General features: G+C 45.2%; 1 protein-coding gene across 1 annotated transcript in view; it reads right to left on the reverse strand.

Moving 5' to 3' along the window:
- The window catches only part of BLM (BLM RecQ like helicase), a 1,689,823-nt gene that overhangs the window by 1,159,291 nt on the left and 507,940 nt on the right, over positions 1–22,592 (reverse strand). Inside the window, exon 11 of the mRNA XM_044077719.1 lies at positions 9,107–9,150. Coding sequence (XP_043933654.1) covers positions 9,107–9,150 — 44 coding nt within the window. The remainder of the gene's footprint in view (positions 1–9,106; positions 9,151–22,592) is intronic.

Below are 22,592 nucleotides of genomic sequence, written 5' to 3' on the forward strand. Positions count from 1 at the left end.
GCAAACAAAACCACCTCCACAAAAATATATTATTACCCACAGATACAAACACAACATATTGTTTCCTATACCACAATAAGTATCCTATTTCAATCAGACTACAATATGGGTGAAGCTTTTTAATTTCCAAAATATTTTATGTCTAAAATGGTAGAAAACTGTTCAGTATTGAAACTATAACAAAGCAAATACCAAAGACTATTATTAAAACACACTGCATATGAAAAAAATGCTATATATTTTGAAAACAAAATGACAAGTATTTCATACTGGGTTTCTATTACTCCGTTTCGTCTGAATGGCTCCCATTGTCTACTCTTAGAAATTGTTAATCTCTACAAACAGCTTATTCTTACAGTGGTAAGCATGTAACACAAACTTAAAAAATACATGTACAATTAAATCAAGGTTTTTCTAATAGGAAAAAGAATGCCGGACTGCATACTTGCACTCGTGATGTACACAGAAGGAATGGAGGGGATGGAGAAAAGGAGAAAATTATGACAGTCATGATGCAAATCTTACGGAGATAGATGTACTCATTTGAAAAACTTAAGAGCTGTATTAATTTCATTTCCATTTCTTATTATATGCATCATGCTTGATGTTGTAAACACAAATTAATTTGAAGAAGATAGAGATTGCAATAAAGTACCAGGGCTGGGGAAGTAATGTTTTCTGCATTAAGCAGGATACACACAAAAAAGCAAACACACAAATCTTGCACACTATTTGAGTTGGTCAAACAATTGCCACCAGAATTAATGCAGATGACATTTTTGCTACATATATTTCAAAATTACGGTGCGTCAAGTTCTTTATAAATTTCTACTTAACTTTTCTGCAACGCATTTGCCAAGAAAGTACAATTCCAGGAGAGAGAAAAGTTGTGTAAAATCTTACCATAACCACAGATGTCCTTCTCTTCCATGTTGCAGTATTTCACATAAGGGTTTACCCTTCTTTCGAGTGCATCCGGCCAGTATTCCAGAGTTTTTTTTTAGTCCTTCCTGGTACGTTGGACATCTGCCATGGCTGAGAGGTACATGGGCCATAAAAGTGACGTCTGCAGGCACCAGCCCTTACAACAGAAACCCCAGTAGAGCCAGTCCTAAAGGGGCATAGCTTGGCCAGTGCCACCAGGAGGAGCAAGTGCAACCTGACAGGAGGAGAAGGAGGGTTGGAAAGAATACTGAAACATGGAAGAGAAGGGCATCTATGGTTATGGTAAGATTTTACACAACTTTTCTATTTTCTTCTATTCCTGTTTTGCAGTATTCCACATATGGTTAAGTGCCACAGCTCACTAGGAATGGGGTGGTGGTCTGGTAGAGCTCTCCAGGAATCCATGGAGGACAGCCCCGGCAAATTCTACTCTGGCCCCAGAGATTTTGTCTAGCTTGTAGTGTTTGGTGAAAGTGTGTACTGAGGACCAGGTAGCAGCTTCAAGGATAGTGTTAGTATCTAGTCCCTTAAAAAAGGCTCCTTTAGAGGCCATAGCTCTTGTGGAGTGGCCTTTAATAGATCCCTGCAATGTTTTACCATGTTACCGGTAGCAAAAGGTAATGGTCTTGGAGATCCAGGCTGAAATGGTCTGTTTGGTCACTGCTTTCCCCAGAGCCCTGGGGTGGCAGGAGAGACACAGTTGGCCAGATTTCCTAATATACTTGGTTTATGGGGGTAAAACCTCAGCTATTTGTGGAAAAAAAGGGTATGGAGAACTCTCTCACTCTCTGTGGGTTAGGAAATAAGATCGGTAGGTGGATGGACTGGTTCAAGGATATGTCGTTCACCACCTTGGGCATGAAGGAGGGCTTAGTCCTGAGAGACCCTGTCCAGATGGAAGATTAGGAATGGTGGGTCAGCCGTCAGAGCTTGTAGCTCTGAGACCCTCCTGGCTGAGGTAAGAGCCACCAATAAGACAGTTTTCCAGGTGCAGAACTTTAAGGAGGCTTTGGCCGCTGACTCGAAGGGAGCCAGGGTAAGCTTTTCCAGTACATAGTTGAGATCCCATGGAGGAGGATTTGGTTTTCTGGGGTTCTGGGGGGGGGGGGGGTCTAAGATGGACTACTTTGAGTAAGAGTTTTGAAGGTAAATCTGGATACTAAAGGTGGATCTAGGGGAAGACAGGCAGAGACAGCGGACAGGTGTGCTTTTATAGAAGAGTAGGATGGTCTTGTCTGCAGTAGTTCACAGAGATAAGACAGGATTAGAGGGATGTCGCTTTCCAGCAGGTCCAGCTGTCTTTTGTGACACCATAAGGAAAATCTTTTCCACTTGGACAGGCGAGATTTTCTAGTATTGGGTTTCCTGGCCTCCTGCAAGGACATTGAGTATGTCACTGTTTTACAGGTGACTAAGGGGATCAGAATCCTATAAGCCACAGGGTGAGGCTCAAAGACTGCCACTGTGGATGTATCTGAGATTCCCTCTGTGTGAGCAGGCCCACTGAGGGAGGTAACTTGTGGTGATTGCCCTTGGACAGAACTAAGAGGGGGAACCAGTGCTGTCTTGGCCAATAGAGAGTCATCATCAAGATTTTCGACCTGTCCTGCTGAATTTCCGTGAAATTGAGAAGGCATCTGTTGCCAGTGCCTTTAGTCAGGAAGGTGCCTGTTGGTGAAGGAGGCAAACAGGTCTATTTTATGTACACCCCACCCAGTGGACTAGATCCAGGAAGATATCTCTGTAAAGCATCCATTCATGGTCGTCTGTGATGGTCCTGCTGAGACAGTCTGCCTGGACATTGTGAAGGGAAGGGATGTAAACTGCCTGTAGGGTCATCCCCTGGGAGGCAGCCATCACTCATACCTGCATGGCTAGAAAGCAGAGTATGTAGGATTTGGTTCCTCCCTGTTTGATGAGATACCACAGGACAGTGGTGTTGTCCGTGACAATCTTGAGTGGGCCTTGGTGTAGGTAAGGGGAAAAGGCTTCCTGAGCAAGGAGGATCGCCCTCATTGCCCTGACATTGATGTGCTCTAGTTTGTGTGGGTGATGCCACAAACCGTGCACCTGTCTTGTGCCTAGAGTTGCTCCCCAGCCCAGGTCTGATGCATCTGTGTGCATGATCTGGGTTGGTGGGGGGGTTGGAGAGGAAGGCCTGGATTCAGGGTCATCTGTGACAGCCATCAACAAAGTTCTTGTTTCAGGAAAGGTAGAAGGTGGACCCTGAATTCCAGGGGATGGGAGTGCAGGGTCCAGACTGAAGGAAGATACCACTGTAGCTTTCTAATGCACAGTCTTGTCAAGGGAAGCATGGGTATAGTTGCTGACATGTAACCCAGGAGCCTCGGGTATTGTCTTGCAATCAGTTCTGATACTAAAGGATGCTGAGCAGGTGGTCTGTCAAGGATGCCACTGGCAGGAAGGTCTGCATGAAGTCTGTTGTGCGAATCCTGCACCCTAGGAAAACAATGTCCTGTGTGGGTTCCAGTTGGAACTTTGGGAAGTTTATCTGAAACCCTACAGACTATAAAAGGGTGAGAAGCAAATGAGTGTGAAAGAGGAGGGTCTTTGGATTGTCCGCTTGGATCAAGAGATTGTCTAGGTAAGGGGATATTTAGATTCCCTTTGTTCTGCAATATGCAATGACTGGAGCCAGACATTTTGTAAATACCCTTGGGGCAGTGGAAAGCCCAAATGGCAAGGCAGAGAATTGAAAGTGAGAAGAGCCTGCAAAAATCTCAGGTATTTCCTGAAAGTGGGCTTTATTGAGATGTGTAGGTAAGCATGCTTTACATCTAGGGTCACCATGAACCCAAGGGGCAGAAGCAGGGGGAATAGAGCACATCCTGAAGGTAGGGATCTTGAGGAATGGATTTACTAGTGAGAAATCCAGGAAAGGTCTCCATGGTCCCTCTTTTCTGGGTACTAGAAAAATCCTGGAGTAGAATCCTTTCCCTTTTGCTTCCGAAGGCACTGGTTCTATGGTGCCTTGGGACAGTAAAGTTTGTAGTACAAGTTTTAGGAGGTGATTGCTGGGAGGTTGAGGGGTACCCTTTCTTACCAGAGGAGAGATCCAGGACATGAAATAGCTATTTTGGATGATGGACAGAACTCATTTGTCTGTATTAATTTGGGACCAGGCAGGGAGACAGTGAGTCAGACAGACTGGCAAGGGGGGTGAGAGAGGGTTTCAGGAAGGTCGGCAGGTAGTCAAGACACTAACTCCCTTATCCTGAAAAGTGGTCCTCTGGCTAGGGCCTGGGGAAGCTCTAGCCGGGGGAGTTTCTAGGATGAGGTCTCCTAGGTCTGGAGGGAGTAATAGGCCATGCATGTTTCTGAATGAACTGAGTCTTGGCCAGGTAGTTCCTATAGAACTTGGGTATGGCAGAAACTACCCGGTGTTTAAGGTCCTGCATTACTTTCCCTTTTTGCTGTAAAGATCTGAAGGGATCTGCCACCTTGGAACCGAATAACGCAGAGGGATCTAAGGGGGCATCAATGAGTTTCAGCCTGAAGTCATTAGGCAGAAGCTGAAGACTAAGCCAGGCATACCTTCTAAGAGCAGAGGCTGATGCAGCTGACCTAGTTGAAGCCTCTGCTGCATCATGAAGTACAGTGGTGTACACGTACCAAAAATGTAGATGTTTGAGTGTATTCACTGTTGCAGTCATCACACTTGGATTATCTGCTTGCAGGTAGTCCTCAGTCGGCCCAAATAACAGAGTCTTTGGATTTCTGCGTCATATGCTGTTGCCTCTTCCATGACGTCAGGTTGTCAGGGGTATAAAACACGCAGCTGATGCCATTACATCAGATTTTCTTGCCCCAGATGTCAGGAGCTCCCAAAACAGGAAGCAATTACACGGTGTGGAACACCTCCGGTAAAAAGTAAATACCACTGCCATAAGATATGGTCAAAAAAGAGGATATGTAGAAGTATAGAAAAGTCAGGGGGCTGGAAGGAAGGTAACCAGAACTGCAACAGTGAATACACTCGAACATCTACATTTATGGTAAGTGTACATAACTGTACTATGTTCTTCGTGTTTCACTGTTGCAGTAATCACGCTCGGGTTGATTTCCAAAGCTGAAGAAGGATGGAGGCAGTCAAGAAGTATTAGGGCTGGCTAGCAAATCCAGCTCTGGATTTAGAAAAGATAGGTAAGTGGTAATGCTTGATTAAGGTGTATACTGAACTCCAGGTTGCAGCTTCCAGGATGTCCCGGGTAGGGACTCTTCTGAGAAATGTTGCAAATCGAGGTAGCCCCTAGTGGAATTTGTTCTGATCCCCTGTAGGGTAGGTTTTCCAAGGTGCTTGTAGCAGAATTGGATACAGTGTGCTATCCATTTGGAGATGGTTTACTTTGAAATGGCCTTGCCCTCTGCCCCTGTAGCAAAGCTGACAAGCAGCTGGTCAGATTTTCTGAACGTTTTGGTCCTGTCAAGGTGGAACCTAAGCTGTGTGTACACGTCCAAGGAGTGCAGGATCCTTTCCCCTTTATTCTGAGGATTAGGAAACAAAAGTTGGTAAATGGATGGATTGGTTTAAAGTCACACTGGATACCACCTTGGGCATAAATGATGGGTTAGTCCTGAGGGAAACCCAGTCCGCATGGAAAATAAGGGTTGCACAGCCATAAGGGCCTGTGAATAGACACTCTTCTTGCTGAAGTGATGGCTAGAAGTAAGGCTGTTTTCCGAGAGAGGAATTTTAACTCTGCTATAGCAACAGGCTCAAAAGGGGGGGGAAGCGTGAGCTTCTCTATTACAAAGTTAAGGTCCCAGGCAGGAGTGGAAGCTCACCTCAGGGGTGTTAAATTGTTAACTCCTCTCAGGAACTGTTTGACCAGAGGGTGAGAGAAGAGGGGTGGCTCAGTACTGTAATGACAAACTCTTGATCAACAATGACCAAAAAAAAACAAAAAAAACACTTGGGAACAGCAACCAGTCCGAAGTTTAATGATGTAAAATTGCACAAAATGGTTAACCCAGGTTTCATCCTAAACTACAAGGACTTCATCAGAACAATACTTCAACAATCATTATATACCCACCCAGTGAATTAATTAACCAATAAAATCAGACACAAAATAACTAATTTTTTTTTTAAAAGATAGATAAAGTCATGAAATTTTGTGTCATTCAGCACATTAAGTTTGACATTCAGGGAAAGACACTGGATGTACATTTGGACATTTGTGAGTTAAAATGGCAGTTAAGGTTAGATGCTCAAAGCCTTCCTGGTATAAATGACAGTGTTAGCATAGCTCCTATCCTTAAACTATAACATATAATGGGTAGGAAATTAATTTTTATAAAAGTTTGGCATGAACAACAAACTAGTAATTATTAAAATATTTTAATTTTAAAGCTATTACACTTTTGAAACTTTTTTATGTTTTTATTGTTCTTGCATTTATCTTATTGTTCATGACTTTATGTATCTTTAAATAAAAATTTTAATTATTGTGTGTCTGATTTTAGTGGTTAATTAATTCACTGGGTGGGTACATAATGATGGCTGAAGTTAGATTTATTTTTCTGATGAAGTCCTTGTAGTTCAGGACGAAACCTGGGTTAACCATTTTGTGAAATTTTACATCATTAAAGTTCGGACTGGTTGCTGTTCCGAAGTGCTGTTTTTCAGTACTGTAATGAGCTGAGATGGCAGAGGCATGGAACTTAATAGATGAGAAGGATAGGCCTTTGTGGAGCAGCTCTTCTAGATAATCTAGGATTTGAGGTAAGGTGGGCACAGCTGTGTCTTTTCCCTTAGACTGGCTCCAAGAACAGTATCTTTTCCACTTTTCTGAATGTATTTCCTAGTACTAGGCCTCCTGGCCTCAAGGATGACATCCAGCACCTGTTTGCTGAGGGGTGCTGGTGATGTATTCAGGGAGTAAGTCAGGCGGCTAGGTTCAGGATTTGCAGCTGAGGATGCAAAATCTGGCCCTCCTGCTGGGACAGCAGAGAGGGGGGTCTGATGCAGGTGTCAGAGTGGCACTGTTGTCAGACTGTGTAAAAGTAGGTACCAGTGCTGGCGTGGCCAGTCTGGTGCAATAAGGATTGTCCTTGGCTTGTCCTGTTTGATCTTGAGTAGCACTTTCAAGAGAGGGAAAGGCATAGATTGAGAGGTTTTCCCATGTAAAGGATAGGGCATCCACTTTCCATGCTTGGCTGTGGGGAGTTCTGGTGCAAAATTTGCTCAATTGATGGTTCTGGGGGGAAGCAAAGAGGCCCACCTCTGGTGCCCCCACCTGTGGATTGCGCGTCCATTAGATTTCTGCTCAAGTCATCTCCCAGTGAATTTTGTTTGCCTGGCAGGAATTGAGCTTGCAGGTGCACTTGGTTTCTCAAGACTGTATTCCACAGAGCCATGGCCATGGCTAACCTGCAGAGTGGGTAGGAATGAGGTTCCCCCCTGCTTGTTTATGTACCACATGACTGTGGTGTTGTCCGTCTTTATCAAGAGTTGTCCTGGAAGGATAAGGTATTTGAAAGGCTGTCATTGCATTCTGTACAGCTAACATTTCTTTTTGATTGATATGCAGGTGCATTTGTCCTGGGCTCCATTTGCCTTGAATACATTTGCCTGCCATGTGAGCCCCTATGCATAGTCTGATGCATATGTTGTCAGGGTTTGGAGGGGGTAGAGTGAAGGAGTCCCTTGTTGTGGTTGCAGGCCTCTGCCCACCAAAGGAACTCCTCAGGCAAGGAATGATCGGAATCACTGTTTCCAGGTCCCGAGATTGTTGACACCAGAGACTTTTTAAGTACCATTGAAGTTTCCTTATATGCAGCCTTGCATATGGAATTAAGAGAATGCATGAGGCCATGAGCCCTAGAGTTTGCAGTATATTTCTTGCAGATATCTGGGTTTGGGTGGCCAGTAGTTTGAAGCAATTTTTCAAATAAACTTGCTTTTCTGGAGTGAGGAATGCCATCTGGGTAGTTGTGTTCAAGCTTGCTCCCAGGAATAACATTTCTTGGCTGGGTACCAGATGTGATTTCTTTTTGCTGATGGCATACCTCTGAGAAGTTAGGAGTCTCTTTACAAATGTTAGGTGCAGAAGTAGCAATTCCCGACTGTCCACCTCAATCAGGCAATCATCCAAGTATGGGTAAATTTGAATGTTTCTCTGCATGCAGTATGCAATGGCTGGAGCCAGGCACTTTGTGAATACCCCGGGCAAAGTAGATAAGCCAAAGGGAAGTGCAGAGAACTGACAGTGCATACAGCCTGCCCTGAAACGTAGATATTTCCTGCAAGATGCCCTTATGGAGATGTGCAGATAAGCTTCTTTTAAATCTAGGGTGACAAGCCAGGAGGCCTTGGCTAACATAGGCAGCAGCTGTTGGAGATGTAAGCATTTTGAACTTTGGTACCATCAGGAAGGTGTTGAGAATGGACAGATCCAGGATAGGGTGGCAAGAATTTTTTTCTAGGCACCAGAAACAGTGAAGTAGAAGCCCTGTCCCCTTTGCTCTGTTGGAACAGGTTGAATAGCCCTGATACTGAGAAGAGAAAGTACTTGCTGTTGGGCCTCTGCCCACTGGTTTGGGGAAAGGTCTGGCAATCCGTTTGGGATTGGCAGTGAATGGAAATAGAATATGTATCCCTGGGATACAATGTTTAAGACCCAACCATCCTGGGTAATGAATTCTCAGTTTTTTTGCATGCAGGGCAAGTTTTCCTCCTAGGGGTGCAAGTACTTGGGCATGGCTGGGAAGGTTGGAGAAGTCATTGTGAACTTTTTCCGTAAGAGAGTGGCTTACCACTCCCAGTTTTTGAGGTTGAAGCACTCCATTGTTTAGATCTGTGCATACCTTGAGACTGTAGTCTTTGTGGTCTGTTGCCCCTGGGTTTGGACTGAGGAGGCGTGGGAGGGACTGAAAAGCACCAGGTTTTTTGAAGGCCAAAGCCTACTGAATCTAGGTGGCTGTACCTGTAAGAAAACTTTAACAGTTTGCATAGATTTAGCTTTTTCCTCCATCGTTTTAAGAACTTCTGCTTCTCTGGTGACTAACAACAGTCCTGACTTAATGGAGCATCTAATAATTTTGCTTTGACATGGTCTGGCAAGATTTGTGCCTTCAGCCAAGCATGCCTTCTCAGAACAGACCCAGTGACAGCATCCCTGCAAGATGCTTCTAAGGCATCAAAACCACACTGCAAAGTATGTTTACCAACCTGGTTAGCAACTTGCATGAAGTCTTGTAAATCTTTATTTTCTGCACAATCAGGAATCAACAACATTTTTTGTTTAATTAGTTCCATAATATGTTGCTGGTACTTCAACATGTGAAACTGCCAATTTAAAAAGCCCAGATGGCAAGAGTTGCAGAGGTATATACCTTCTTACCCTGTCTAAAGCCCTAGAATCCCTGTCCGAAGGGGTAGGGTTTTTGGCTGTAGTAGCCTTAATACCTTTAGGTCCCTGGGAAATGGTCTCTGGATCTGCAGTAGGATTTTTAAAGACAAATTTGTGAGAGTCAGGTACTCTGTAGTACCTGTCAGGCTTTCTAGGAGCTGGAGGTAAAGTATCAGGGGTAAGACTTGATTCCATGAACACATCATCTACAATATCCAGGACAAGGGGTATAGCTAGGGGCCTTTGCCGAGGCAAGTCTAAAAATTCCCTGAGTCTCTTCTTTGAGGGTAGTCCTGGCATTCCCAGAGGAAATGCTCTCTTAGGGTATGCAAGGTTTCACCGAGAGAAGTGTCCTCTGGAGGGGAGGCAGAGGGAATGGAATCCTCTGTATCTGAATCCTCATAGGTGGGTAAGGGTATGTCCTGATAATCAGAGGGGTCAGAGTCATCGGACTCATGGGTCTGTAGAATCAGAAGGAAAATCAATTATTTGTCTTTTAGAGGGGGGAAGGCTGTTTTCCCCCAATTAAAGTAATAAGGTCTTCAGCCATTTGTTTCAGAGGCATGGGAGCTTGAGAATGCGCATTGATCATCGGTTTCCTAGGCGTAGTGAGAACTCTGGGACTGAGAAATTCGGTAGTTTTAGTAAAAAACTAAGTAATCTGTTTAATACTAACATCGGAAGGCCTGAACACACAACAGAAGCCAGTGCCTGCACAGCGGTTCTGGACCCATCCAAGAGAGGGAGAGACATCCTCAGGTTGAAGCATCTTGCAGCATACCGGACTCCGAACGGGTCTCAGTAGAGACCTGCGAATCTGTAGAAGCAGGCATCAGGGGCTGCGAAAGCATCTAAGTACTGGCGGACTGGCGACTAGCTTAACGGAAGTGTCGTTGGCAGTTTTGGACCTATGCAGTCTGTCTTTATCCTTACGTTTTTCGGAAGATTGGTAGTCAGAAGGCTAAACGAAGCCATTTCAGAATATGGAGAACGAGAACAACAGAATTTAGTGACAAAGATAGCCCGACGACGAATAGTTCAGGCATTGAACAAGGCACAAAACTGACAACGAGGAACGTCGTGGTTTGGGCCTAAATAGGTGACGCAGCAAGAATGAAAATTTCTGTGAGGTTTTTGCTTTCCACAGGCAAGACAATTGTTAACTTTTTCTGACATCGGTTAGAGCAAGAAAAAAGGATCCCCAATGAGGTACTTAGCTTTAGAAGACTTCAGGTTTGAAACTCGAAAAATTAAAATTTCAGGTAATGGCCGACCGGCACTTGCGAACTGCTTCGGGCTCCCACGCGGCAAGAAAAGCTGATGTAATGGCATCGGCTGCATATTTTATACCCCTGACGACCTGACATCATGGAAGAGGTGGACAGCATCCGACGCAGAAATCCCAAGTCTCTAGTATTCGGGCCGAATGAGGGCTACCTGCAAGCAGCTAAACCAAGTGTGATGACTGCAACAGTGAAACACGAAGAACATCTGCACCTAATGGAATGTCTGTTCACCTGGGAGGTGAGAGCTTGGACAGAAGTGAGACGGACTTTGGCTGGACAGTCTGGGATGGCAGCCAAATCTTTAGTGGCTTTCACTAGCAGGGCTAGAAAGTATTTGGCCATATGGGTCTGGTAGTTATTTGCCCTGAAGGACAGAGAGACAGACATGCAAGTTTTCTTGCCTAGGCATTTCATAGTCTTACTGTCCTTCAGGTGGCACTTGAGGAAATTTTCAGTTTCAGGCACTTTGTACAGCCTGTCTGGTCTGCGAGGAGCAGTGGGGCTGAGAGTCAGGATTGAGGGATGCAGATGAGAAGGCATCCAAAAAGGCCGGCAGAATGGGTGAAACTGCACAGGGATTGGAGGAGTCCATCTGTATGAGGTCATAAAATCTCTTTTGTACTTCGGACATGACAGAGGATTCCCACTGAAAGTGGTCTCATTTCCCAATGGTTTCTGTAAAGGTTAAGTCTCCAACTGGTGAGTCAGGGTCAATGGACTCTTCCTCTGGGGAGTCATACCCCAGGGGAGAAGAAATCTGGGTGTAAGAGAGGGAGTCCTCGGAGGAATTGGAGAATTCCTCTTCTTCCCTGGCAGAAGTCAGAGGCCTAGGGCTGAGGAGAGGAGGGGTTATAGCAGGGATCCCAACAGCAGAAGGTAGTAAGGCCATGAAGTCATTGAAGATACTCTGGCTGAAAGCTTTCCAAACTAGGGTGCTTTCAAGCAGAGGAGAAAAGTGCTTGTTTTTTTTGTTTTTTCTTTGAAGGCTTGCAGGTGTCTAAACTGGAGGGGACCTTGGCCCAGAGATAGGGTCGCGTGTTCCTATGAACCCACAGAAAAAGGTAGGTTCTCCCTCGACGTCTGAAGCAGGTGTTGGTAAAGCCTCTACAGGATGTGCTGTCCGCTCGGGATTGTGTGGCCCACTCATGGGTACCCACTTTATCCTGGCTGGCAGGAGCCAATGGCTGATGTCAGCTACAGGCAGAAGAGATACTGAAAGTAGAGGCACAGCCGAAAGAGAAGGCCACGCGGTTTTGGGCCTTTTCTTAGGCGGTTCTGTCAGGGCGCCTGAAACGGCTTCAATCCTTAGCATGAGTTGCTTAAGACGTTTGTTATCAAGGTAAAGGTTGAGGGCCTGTAAGTGGCGACGTAAGGTTTTAGGCATGAACGCTTTACTGATAGGGCAGTTTTATGGTCCTGTTCCCTTCCAAAGCAAAAAATACACTGATTGTGCGTGCTTTTGTGGGGAATCTGCCAGCCACACTTGCCCCTTCCGGATGACACAAACAAACGTTGGTTAAAGGAAGGACTGAAAGGTTCCCCAATGGGCTACTTACCTGAACTATTTTATCAGACATCACCGGTAAGCAGGAACACAGAGTACGACTGGCGGCTGAAGAGTTCTGAGGGCTGGTGCGCGCAGACATCATTTTTATGGGCCACATTCCTGTCAGCCACATCAGTCATCCGACGTACCAGGAGGGACTGAAAAACTTTGGAATACTGGCCGGACACACGCGAAAGAAGGGTAAACCCATATGTGGAATACTGCAGAATAGGAGGACATCACAATGTAACCAACTGCTGGAATAGGGTCACTGTTGTAGTGCCATTCATAACAAATGGGGAACAGCTACACGGTGATATGTGCCATACTTCCACAGTTCTGAGTATATAGAGACTGATATCTCCCACAAGGGAATGCACTCTGGGAATCTCAAATAAAAGGGATGCAAAACTGCACCATCTACTGCTTTTTTTTTTTGACAGCAATCCTTGTGCAGGCTGTGACCTGTGAGCAGAACAGCTGACTTTGTTACACAGTTAAGAATGAGCATCTCCTCCCGACACTCATTTGGCTTTTTATACTCTATGTTACTCTGCACACGGGACAAAAGGGAGGTCATTCTGACAGACGAGGGGAATGGAAATTTGTACTGCATAGCAGCTATTGAGCATCTCTTATGAGTTCCCACATAACTGTATTCTGTTCCTCATAAGGTTATTGCTATAGTAGCATTCAAAACATATAGGAAACAGACTCCCACAGCACCTCAAGGTTGGAGGAATGAGTTCCAGCATATGGCATGCTTTCCTCAAATGACACTATGGAGAACTAGTACTCTAAGCTCCACTTAACCGCTGGTCTGGATACCTGATTTACATGGCTTGAAGAAAGTATGGACTGATGACCATGTGGCCACATCATAAATGGTTGGGTCAAAAACCTGCCTAAAATAGGCTGCTGACACAAAGGCTAAAGTACAGTTTTGTACCTACCATAAATGTAGATGTTCGAGTGCTAATACAGCTGCAGTAATCACAGATGGGTTTTCAGCCGTCAGGCAGTCCCTCGGTCGGCCGAATTCCAAAGTCTTGGTCTGGCGTCGGTTGTCGTCGCTTACTCTTCTGACGTCAGTAAGGCCAGAGTATATAAGACACAGCCGACGCCATGTTCTTCAGTCTTTCTTGCCCCAGATGTCAGGTGCCCCCAAAAGGAAGGCAATACATAAATAAAGCTTATCTACATATGCAAGCAATGCAATGTAATGCAAAATCAGTGTAAGCAAGCAAATAAAACATAGCAGGATAACCCAGTCAGGTGGTATGAAGAGGTTGTTAGGCCCCATGCCTTTACCAAGTGGGGAAGGAGGGAGGGAACCTGTACTGCAGCTGTATTAGCACTCGAACATCTACATTTATGGTAGGTACAAAACTGTACTATGTTCATCGTGCATACAGCTGCAGTAATCACAGATGGGTAGAGTCCCAAAGCTATGCATAGGGTGGTAGGTACTATGAGGAACTGGGTTGAGCCAGAATGCCCTGCAAAACAGCAGTGGCAAAGCCTGCTCTTGTTCTGGAATATAAGGGCAGGTGGTAGTGTTTTGTGAAGGTATGTACAGAACTCCAAGTGGCTGCCTCCAAAATATCTTTAGTAGGAACACCTCTGAGGAAGGCTGTAGAGGTGGCTGTGGCCCTAGTGGAGTGAGATCTGATACCAGTAGGGACAGATTTCCCATGATAGGAATAACAAAACCGTATGCAGTGGCCAATCCACTTGGAAATGGTCTGTTTTGTAACTGGTTTCCCTTGAGCCCCTACGGCATAGGACACAAAAAGTTGTTCTGATTTCCTGAAGGACTTTGTTCTGTCCAAATAATAACGTAGCTGCCTATGGATGTCTAAAGAGTGTAACAGCCTTTCCCCTTTGTTTTGAGGGTTAGGATAAAAGGTAGGTAGATGTATGGCTTGATTTAAGGCTACCCTGGATACCACTTTTGGCATAAAAGATGGGTTGGTACAAAGGGAAACCCTGTCCTGATGGAAGATGAGGAAGGGCTGCACCGCCATGAGGGCCTGTAGTTCAGAAACTCTACAAGCTGAAGTGATGGCCAGAAGGAAAGCTGTTTTCCAGGACAAATATTGCAAATCTGTTGAGGCAGCAGGTTCAAAAGGAGGCAATGTTAATTTTTCTAGTATGTAATTAAGGTCCCAGGCTGGTATTGGTTGCTTCCTTGGAGGTCTTATATTCTTAGCCCCTCTGAGGAACTGTCGTAAGAGTGGGTGAGAAAATAAAGGAGGATCCGTGTTGAATTCCGCAGAAATGGCTGAGGCATGTATTTTTATGGAAGAAAATGAAAGTCCACTGTTCAGCAGTTCAGCTAGGTACTGTAACACCTGAGGCAAGTTCAATTTTCTAGGGTCCTGGCCTCTTTTCTCATTCCAACAGCAAAACTGCTTCCATTTTGCGGAGTAAGCCTTTCTAGTAGATGATCTTCTGGCCTCCAAAATGACATCCTGCACCTCCTTGGAGAGTAGGGTCTGTTGTGGTGTTAAAGAATTTTCCATGCAGCGAGGTTGAGTGTTTTCAGCTGACTGTGAAGAGTTTTGTTTTCAGCTGACTGTGAAGAGTTTTGTAGCTGTTCTGAGTCAGCAGAAGAGGCATTAGAGGCAGGGACCAGGGAGGAGTATGTGTTAGGCTCCTCAGGAGTGGATACCAGTGTTGCCTTGGCCAATCTGGAGCAATCAGTATCATCCTCGGTTTGTCTGTTCTTGCTTTCAAAAGCACCTTGGGCAGAAGAGGCAGAGGTGGGAATGCATAAACTGTCCATGCTGTCCAACTGAATGAAAGGGTGTCCACTTTCCAGGCCTTTGGATGAAAGGTCCTTGAACAAAACTTTTTCAATTGATGGTTCCTGTGGGAGGCAAAAAGATCTATGTCTGGCCTCCACCATGCTTGGATTATCTCTGTAAACACCTGAGGATGTAACTTCCATTCGTGTGGATCTGTCATATTTCTGCTTAGAGTGTCTGCCAGTGTGTTTTCCAGTCCTGGCATGTACTTTGCTTGAAGTTCGATTTGTCTTTCCAGAGCCAAGTTCCAAAGAGTCATGGCTAGTCTGCACAAGGGGTATGAATGTGTTCCTCCTTGTTTGTTTATGTACCACATTACTGTGGTGTTGTCTGTTCTTATCAGTAATTGTCCTGGATGCAGGAAGTCCTTGAAAGCTGTAATTGCATTTATTACTGCTAGCATTTCTTTTTGATTGATGTGAAGGTGCTTTTCCTTTTGGGACCATCTGCCCTGAATGCACCTGTCCCTTCATGTGCGCCCCCCCCCCCAGGCGTAATCTGAGGCGTCTGTGGTTATGACTTGTTTTGCTTGAGGCTTGCAGAATGGAAGGCCTGTGTTTACTTGACATGCTTGGGCCCACCAAAGAAATTCCTTTTGCAAACATGGAATTATTGGTATAATTGCTTCCAAACTGTGACTGTGTTGTGACCATAGATTTTTTAGGTAACATTGAAGTTTCCTCATATGCAGCTTTGCACATGGGATTAGAAGAATGCAAGATGCCATGAATCCCAGAGCCTGCAGGATTTTCCTTGCAGTAAGCCTGGTACGTTTTGCTAGTGTTTTGAAGTACTGAGATAGTTGCCCTTGTTTTTCTGGCGTAAGATATGCCATCTGGGTGTTTGTGTCCAAGTTGGCACCCAGGAAGGTTATTTTCTGAGATGGTGTTAGCCTTTATTTCTCCTTGTTGATGGTATATCCCAGAGAAAGCAGTAACCGTGTCACATATGCCAGATGTTCCAGTAGTATGTGTTTGCTGTCCGCTTGGATCAGGCAGTCATCCAGATAAGGGTAAATTTGTATCCCTTGAAGTCTGCAGTATGCAATCACTGATGCCAGGCACTTTGTGAATACTCTGGGCGCAGTACATAAGCCAAAGGGCAATGCAGAGAATTGATAGTGGATTGAACCTGCAAGAAATCTGAGGTATCTTCTGCAGCTTTGTCTGATTGGGACATGCAGGTATGCCTCCTTGAGGTCCAATGTTACCAGCCAAAACTCCTTGCCCAGCATGGGAAGAAGTTGCTGTAATGTGGAGCATCTTGAATTTTGGTACGAGTAGAAATGTGTTTAGGATGGATAAGTCCAGAATGGGTCTCCAGTTGGTTCCTTTCCTTGGTACCAGAAAAAGTCTTGAATAAAAACCTTGACCTTGTTGGTGCGTAGGTACCTTTTGTATAGCTCTCATGTTTAGGAGCTTTGAAATTTGCAGTTGTGCCTCTGCCCTTTGATTTTGTGGCAGGTTTGGCATGCCTCTCATTTTTGGAAGAGTGTGAAATTGAAATTTGTAGCCTCTGTTTATAATGTCCAGTATCCATTTGTCTGTTGTGACAATATGCCAATTGCTTGCAAATAATGCTAGTTTCCCTCCCAAAGGTGCTGCCAGCTGAAACTTGCTTGGCATGGAAATGAGGGAGTCATTGGTTTTGCTTCCTGTATTGTTGTGCACTGTCTTCACCACCTCTTGGTGCTGGAGATTGCCATTGTCTGCCTCTATAAGATCCTTGTGATTGCCCTCTGCCCCTTGTGCGTCGGGGGCTTGTCAGTGGCTGGAAAGGACCAGTTTTTTGAAGGCCACTTTCTGCTAAAACGTGGTGGTTGGACCTGTAAGAAAGCTTTGACAGTTTGCATAGATTTGGCTTTTTCTTCCATTTTCCGTAGTATCTCCTCAGCATTAGTACCAAATAGTACATCCTTTTGTAAAGGAGCATCAAGAAGTTTAGCTTTCACATGATCAGGCAAATTTTGTTCCCTAAGCCAGGCATGTCTGCGAATGACTGATCCTGTAGCAGCCGCTCTACTGGAAGCCTCTAGGGCATCATAACCACATTGTAAGGTGCGTTTACCCACTTGCTCCGCACTATGCATCATATCCTGTAACTCTTTTAAATCTGGTTGTTCAGGATGAGACATTTTGTTCCTTAATTGTGATAACAGGTACTGCTGATATTTAATCATATGAAACTGACAGTTTAAGGCCCTCATGGCTAGGGTGGCAGAGGTATATACCTTTTTACCCCACCTTTCTAGAGATCTGGATTCCCTTTCTGCAGGAAGTGGATTCTTGGCAGTGGAGGCCTTTAATCCCTTAGGGCCTTGTGAAATGGTTTCAGGGTCAGCATTATGGCCTTTGTAGAGAAATTGGTGAGAGCTGGGTACTCTGTAATACCTATCAGGTTTTACTGGTGCAGGAGGCAGAGAATCAGGGTTAAGGCAAGCCTCCGAATAGACATCATCCAGTACATCCAAAACAGGGGGTATAGCCAGAGGTCTGTGCTGAGGTAACCAAAGAAATTCCCTAAGTCTTTTCTTGGAATCTGAAAAGTCTTGGCCTTCCCAATGGAAGTGTTCCCTCCACAAGAAATACAATTATTAACTTTTTCTGACATCGGTCTGAGGCAAGAAAAGTTTCCCCAACAGGGTACTTAGCTTTAATGAAGACTTCGGTTCCAATTTTTTTTCGTAATTCAGGAGCTGGCCGACCGGCACTTGCGAACTGCTTCTGGCACCGCGCGGCAAAAAAGACTATAGAACATGGCGTCGGCTGTGTCTTATATACTCTGGCCTTACTGACGTCAGAAGAGTAAGCGACTACAACCGACGCCGGACCAAGACTTTGGAATTCGGCCGACCGAGGGACCGCCTGACGGCTGAAAACCCATCTGTGATTACTGCAGCTGTATGCACGATGAACATCTGCTAGGACTGCACTCATATGCTCCTGCAGACATTTGCCTTTTTTCCCGACAGCAGAAGACAATACAGTTTGCAAACATATTGAAGAGAAAGAAGTTATGTACTTACCATATCTGAGTTGGTGCTTTTTCATTTGGTCTTCACCCTGTGGGTTCTCATCTCAGATCCAACTCGGCCGAAGACTACAGCTCTAGGAGCTGAAAAATCTGAGCTCCTCGCCTACCCGTAATGCCATGTTCCCCCCCTTCATCCTTCAGCTTGAGTTTGCTGCCCGCAATACAAATACATGGAGATATATATATATATACACACACACACACACACACACACACACACGTGTGTGTGTGTGTAGACAGAAATAAGAAAGCACATGTCCCTGAAGGGAAAGAACAAGGAGACTTCAGGAGCTCAGCAAGGACACAGGAGTGATCAAAAACAACATCCACCAGGTCTCCAGAAGAAATAAATGGGAAGGGGATTGGGGGAGGGAAGGTTAAAGACAAAATGAAAAAGTGACAACTCTGATGGAATGTTATAAGTACATAACGTCTTTATCTGAAACTCTTGTTTTCATTTGTTCTTCAACCTGTGGGACAAAGTCCCCAGCTACATAAATCTTGGGAGGCCCTTACAGAAGGATGTTCTGAAGCACAGCAGAGCCAAAGGAGGCCCTGTTCCTGGAAATAATGTCCAATTTGTAGTGAGATATGAAGGTATGGGAGTTAGACCAAGTAGCTGCAGATCAAATATAATCAAAGGGTACTCTAGACCAAAAGGCAGCGGATGTGGATACTGGCCTAATGAAATGAGCTTTGATGGGTAGTGGTAAGGGAATCCCATTATTGGAGTACACCAGAGGAAAACAGCTTGTAATCCCATTTACCAGAGAAACTTTGGAAATTGGTTTCCTAAATTCAGTCTTGGAATAAAACAAAAAGCTGGTCAGACTCCATGAAGTGTTTAGACATATCCAAATAAAAACATACTTGTCTATGCACATCCAGCAAATGGAGTTTGTACTCCCCTCCATTTTGGAAATTAGGGAAGAACACTGGAAAATTTACTACCTGATTAATTTCAGCCTCAGAAGCAACTTTGGGCGGGAAGGAAGGATTGGTGTGCAAGGTAACTCAGTCTTTGTGAAGGACCAAATAGAGTGGTTTGATAGATAATGCTTGAAGTTCAGACACACTTCTAGCTGAAGTGATAGCTACTAAGAAAGCAGTGTTATAAGACAAAAACTTCAAATCAACCTTTGCTACTGGTGTGAAAGGAGGTGCAACCAATTCTTGTAAAACCATGGTAAGGTCCCAAGGAGGAGTTGGATCCTTAATGGGAGGACAAAGAAGAAAGGTGCCTTTGAGCAAAATCTTGCACAGCTTGGAGGAGGCCAAAGATGATGAATTTTCCGTAACATGGAAGTTACTGATAGCTGCCAGTTGCACCTTGACAGTGGAGAAGCTAGCTCCATTATGAAAAATGGACATCAAAAAATCTAACACAGCAGAAACGGGAGCTGTAAAAGGATTCAGTTGGTTTAAGTGGGCCCAAATAGAAAATCCCTTCCACTTACGGTTTTTATATTTTCTTAGTGGAAGATTTATGTGCTTCTACTAAAAATCTAACTGGAGAAGAGAACCCGAGATTTCTAGCCATCAGTGGAATTGGAGCAACCAAGCGGTCAACTTTAAGTTGAGCAGATCTGGGTGAGGAAGTCCCGAGGGATGGGAGAGGAGGCCCATAGTGGGATCCAGAGTCCATGGTGGACACATTAGATGAGACCAGAGGAAGGGAACCCACAATTGTCAAGGCCAAAAAGGAGCAATGAGGATAACTTTGTCGTTCAATCTCTCAGCTTTCTGAAAAAGCATGGAAATGGGGGGTAAGCCTAAAGCAGACTGGGGGTCAAACGAACTACAGCATCTCTCGTTGACTGACCCTGATCCGAGCAAAGAACTCACTGCATTTGGTGTTGGAAGGAGAGACAGAGATTGCAGCAAGGCTGACCCCATTTCTGGAAGATCATGTCTGCCACTGAAGAATTCAGAGACCACTCGTGAGGCATCAGAATGGTCCTCCTGAGCCTGCCCGCAAGAATGTTAGACTTTCCCAGATTGTGTGTTGCAACTTAAAAGCAGATGGAGGAGATCATCGACTGCCACAACCTCATAGCCTCTTGACACAAGGGATAAGACTTGGTTCCACCCTGTTTCTTGATGTACCAAACAAGTGACATGTCTGTCTAAACTGCAATGATCTCTGAAGGAAGAGAGGTATGAAGGGCTTGCAAACCTAGGAGCACTGCTCTCATCCCCAGGATGTTTATGTGCAAACTAGTCTCTAAAGGAGACCAAGGTGCCTTGGACGGTCTGACCCAGAAAATGCACCCCCCACCCCCAAGCTGGGAGGCGTCCGTGGTTACCGTGGCCTTTGGGAGTGGAAGGAGAGAGAGACAACCCTGTTCTAGAACCTGCGATTGAAGTCACCATAGGAGATTCCTTGCATACTAGAGATAGTCCGATTGGGTGGCTTAGAGGATAGAAAAATAGGGAGCACTAAACTGCTAGAGTCCACTGAAGAACTCAAGTGGAGATGAGTTATAGAAACAAGAGCGATGGTGGCAGCCATGTAGCCCAACCCTCTTAGACCAAGACACACTGGAGACCTAGGAATGGCTAGAATCTGTTTGACATGGAGTCTGAGGGTTGAGATCCTGCCTGAAGGAAGAAGGGCTAAGCAATGTGTCATGTCTAGATGGGCTCCGATGAAGCCCATCACCTGTACCTGATGTAGATGAGATTTTTTTCAGACTGATGGAGATGCCCATGGTTGAGGCTAGCTGAAGTAGGTAATGCCTGGCTTAGAGGAGTCTATGCCTGGTGGCACAGAAGAGCTAATCGCCCAGATAGGGAAATAAACGGAATCCTTTTAGTCTCAGGTGAGCTGACACTACTGTCATACATTTGGTGAAAACCAGGGGGGGACTGTGGTGAGACCATAGGAAAGTACTTTGAACTGGTAATGACTGGCTCCCAGCCAGATGCAGAGAAACTTTCTGGAGTGCCTGTTCATTTTGATGTGATAGTACGAGTCCTAAAAATCCACTGAGCACATCCATTCATCCTTCTGAAAGAAGAGCAGAATGGACTGAATTGTGAACATTCTGAACTTTGAATTGGCAATGGACTTGTTTAGGTTTGTCAGATCCAAAAGAGGTCTGAGGTCCCTCATCTCCCGGTTTTTTTTTTTGGCACTGAAAAAATTATGGAATAGATGCCTGATCTGAACTGGTCTTTGGGTATGGTCTGGATGACTCTTTTTGTAAGCAACTTTGAAATTTCTAATGTCACAGCCTCCCTCTGATGGGGTGGAACATCTGGAAGGGATTTTTGGAAAAAGGCAATGAAGCCTCCGGATATTATGTTCTACACCCAATGGTCGTTCTCGATGGCTTCCCAGGCTGTTTGGTGTAGACACTTCCCCCAACTGCCTCCTGAGTAGAGCAGTCAGGCAATCCTTCAGGATCGCTGATTGGGCCTGCCCGAGAAGGTATCTAGAGACCCCTGGTTCATGGGACCCCCCTCTGCCACAAGGGTGGCGTCTGCTGTTAGCACCGTTTCCACCTCCATCTCTAGAGGGAAATTCTCCCAAATGATTCCAGGAAAGGATCGTGAGATCTTCGAAACCACAACGTCTTGCCACCATGTTGGTCCTGGAAAAGGAACGTTGAGGGGTGGCAAAACAGATTCTAATGGCAAACAAGGTCTTCCCATCCTTCTCACTCTGGGAGAGCATGTCCTTAACAGTAGGACCAAATAAATATGATCAGAAAGCAGCATTAGTAAAAGACGCCTTAAATGGTTCCATGAAATCACAGAATTGCATCCAGGCTTGGCGCCTTAAGGCAATGCTTGAACCAGCCACCAGTGAGGTACCATCTGCTGCATGAGAGATCAATCTCAGACGTATTCGCTATAGAAAGAAGGGGGGTCATTCCAGAGGAAAAAGGTTTTCTGTTCCTCTACAGACATGGACCATAGGGCAGAACTAGAGAGCTCCGTAACCAGGTCTCCTTGAAGTCTGGTCACATGTGCCAAAATAATACAGCTCCTACAAAACAAAGGCAAATGAAGCATAAACCCACTTCCCAAATCTATCCAATGCCCAAGACTACCTATTTGGGGGATGAACAAAGGAGCTTTCCTGAGCCATCTCCTTTTTGGTGGCTGCTACAACCACTATGGCATCGACAGACGCCCTTGGTCCAATGAGGTCTATCCAAAGGTGTGCCAAGGATCTTGTCTGGGTGTTTGGGGATGGGTTCCACTGTGTCTGGCTCTTTCCACGCCTTGCGGGAGATGAGATCAGAGGGTCCACACTGGCAAACACCAAGATGTAGATGAGCCTGACCCAAAGTCTTTCAGGAACATCGCTTCATCTGGGTTAAGAATTTGGACAGACCACCCACCATTCTGGGAAAGTATTTCCATGATGTCTTCAAGAGACAGACATCCTCAGGTGGGGATCTTGGGGACCCTTCCCCTTACTCCAAAATCAGTGTCCTTAGTGAGGGATTCTGGAAAGAAATCCATGTGCATCCTTTTGTATGTACACTTATGAGGGACCTCCTCGGTGGGATGTTCCTGGGAGACATCGGAAGACTCGAGGTGTTCCAACTCAGAAACGTCTGGAAGCTCTTTTGGACAGGCTGTC

This window comes from Protopterus annectens, chromosome 7.part0 (assembly GCF_019279795.1).
Source record: "Protopterus annectens isolate FY-2018-M chromosome 7.part0, PAN1.0, whole genome shotgun sequence".
In the NCBI taxonomy this organism is placed as follows: Eukaryota; Metazoa; Chordata; order Ceratodontiformes; family Protopteridae; genus Protopterus; species Protopterus annectens.